At 32.7% G+C, this 2,338-nt stretch overlaps 1 protein-coding gene across 3 annotated transcripts in view; it reads right to left on the bottom strand.

Annotated features, from left to right (window-relative positions):
* ncln (nicalin) overlaps positions 1–2,021 on the bottom strand; it is a 16,443-nt gene extending 14,422 nt beyond the window's left edge. For all 3 annotated transcript variants that reach the window (XM_016251786.1, XM_016251787.1, XM_016251788.1), the window contains exon 1: positions 1,747–2,021. In XM_016251786.1, the coding sequence (XP_016107272.1) occupies positions 1,747–1,909 (163 nt within the window). In that variant the 5' untranslated portion in view covers positions 1,910–2,021. The remainder of the gene's footprint in view (positions 1–1,746) is intronic.
* Between the last annotated feature and the right edge of the window lie 317 nt (positions 2,022–2,338).

Below are 2,338 nucleotides of genomic sequence, written 5' to 3'. Positions count from 1 at the left end.
ACTACACACTATACTACTATACTACACACTACACTACACTACACACTATACTACACTACACTACTACACACTATACTACACTACACTACACACTATACTACTATACTACACACTACACTACACACTATACTACACTACACACTACATTACACACTATACTACACTACACTACACACTATACTACTATACTACACACTACACTACACTACACACTATACTACACTACACTACTACACACTATACTACACTACACTACACACTATACTACTATACTACACACTATACTACTATACTACACACTACACTACACTACACACTATACTACATTACACACTACATTACACTACACACTATACTACACTACACTACACTACACTATACACTACACTACACTACTAACAGACTATCAAAAATGTTTTTGTTAACTGAAATTAAGCTGAATTAAAATATAAACATTAAATGAAAAAACTTAAACTAAATGAAAAATGCCTTGGCAACTAACTGAAATAAAATAATAAATGATATTATTTATGAATAAAAGCTATAAATAAAAACTAAAACCGACATGAAAAGAAAAAACTAAATAATAAAAAAATGACTAGATTGAAATGAAAACTGAAAATGCAAAAAAATGAAAGATACATCCAAATATGAATAAAAATAAAAACAATAGTGTCTCTGTGAGTACATATATACATAAATACTACTAAAATAACTCAATTTCAATACGAGATATGATAATATTTTAATATGATTTTTTTTTTTTTATCCCTCAACGGCTCTGAAATGTGTCACTAATTTGAGTTAAGATACCAATGTTTTGTTGGACAAATACTATGGTAATAACACAGCATTTCATAAAATACCTTGATGTACCATGCAGGATTATTATTGTTAAATACAACAAAAACTACTTTTTTCCTGGTAATTGATACTAATCTTAAATAAAAATATAAAATAAACATGTTTACTAAATAAGTTTAAATACTAAAATTACTAACTATATATATATATATATATATATATATAAATAAAACTAAAAAGATATAGAATAAATAATATACAAAAACTACTTTTTTCCTGGTAAATTATTATAATCTTAAATAAAAATATAAAATAAACATGTTTACTAAATAAGTTTAAATACTAAAATTACTAACTATATATATATATATATATATAAATATAACTAAAAAGATATAGAATAAATAATATAATATAAAATACAACATGAACGAAAAAAAGACAAATGCATAATACAAGTAGAAAAATATTTTTAAAATGTAATAAATACATAAAACATTAATAAATATATAATGTACAATAATATAAAAATTTAAGTATGTATAAATGTATTGAATAACAATGTATTAAAAACTGAAATATACAACTCAAAATATCAACAGCAACAACAAAGCATAATAGAATTTAAATAATACTACAATATATATAGTGTTAATCCCCATGCAGCTCTCAAAGGAGTGACTCGTTAGTAAATAAAGGTGCTAATGTTTGTCGGACACGTACGTTACTACGGTAATACCACGGTATTTTCCTGAAGTAACGCTAACGTTACATGTACAAATCACAGAACTGAAAGGCTGTAGGTTTGAACCCCAGCGAACCACTACGCCACGGCACGTCCTAAACAGAACGACAGGGTTGTTCGTAAAGCTCTGTATGCGGGTTTGAGGCGGGTTTGAGGCGGGTTTGAGGCGTGTCGTGGCGGTGTACGGTGTGTTTTACCGTAGGTTTGTCCCTGCAGGTCGTACTGCTGCATGCGGTAGACGCTGAACTCGTGCGCCGCTTCCGCGCGCAGCGGACACACCAGCACCAGAAACAGCACGAGACTCAGCGGGAACGACCACTTCAGCATGTTCTCCAACACCTCGCTGGCCTCCTCGAACATGCTGGAGCCGGGGCGCTGGATTCCGACGCAGAGAAACCGAGAAAACACGGAATGAATGACTGACGGCGAGCGCTCGAGCTGTCAGCAGCCAAGGGGAGAGTTTCAGACAGGCGAAGTCAACGGACACCTGCACGCCTGCCTGTATTGTTATGATACTACCGTCTAATCGATGCACGTTCAGCTTTTTCTGTGACAGGCGTGGTTTAATACATCAAATTAAGGATTTGGGGTTTTAGGAAATCATTTTAATTGATGAAATCAATTGTTGGGGATGTTTGGGGTCCTTCAGGAAAATTCAGGGACTGCCTCATCTGACCTTTTTCTCAGGTCAGATTTATTTGGTCTGTTTATTTATATATTTAGCAAAACACACAGAAACTGTTATATGTGGGGAGTGCAGTGCAGTGCAATTCTTCAGATAAAGAATAA

The sequence above is a fragment of the Sinocyclocheilus grahami genome, unplaced genomic scaffold, assembly GCF_001515645.1.
Source record: "Sinocyclocheilus grahami isolate Dianchi unplaced genomic scaffold, SAMN03320097.WGS_v1.1 scaffold1070.1, whole genome shotgun sequence".
Lineage (NCBI taxonomy): Eukaryota > Metazoa > Chordata > Actinopteri > Cypriniformes > Cyprinidae > Sinocyclocheilus > Sinocyclocheilus grahami.
This window is presented reverse-complemented; position numbering and strand designations above follow the sequence as displayed.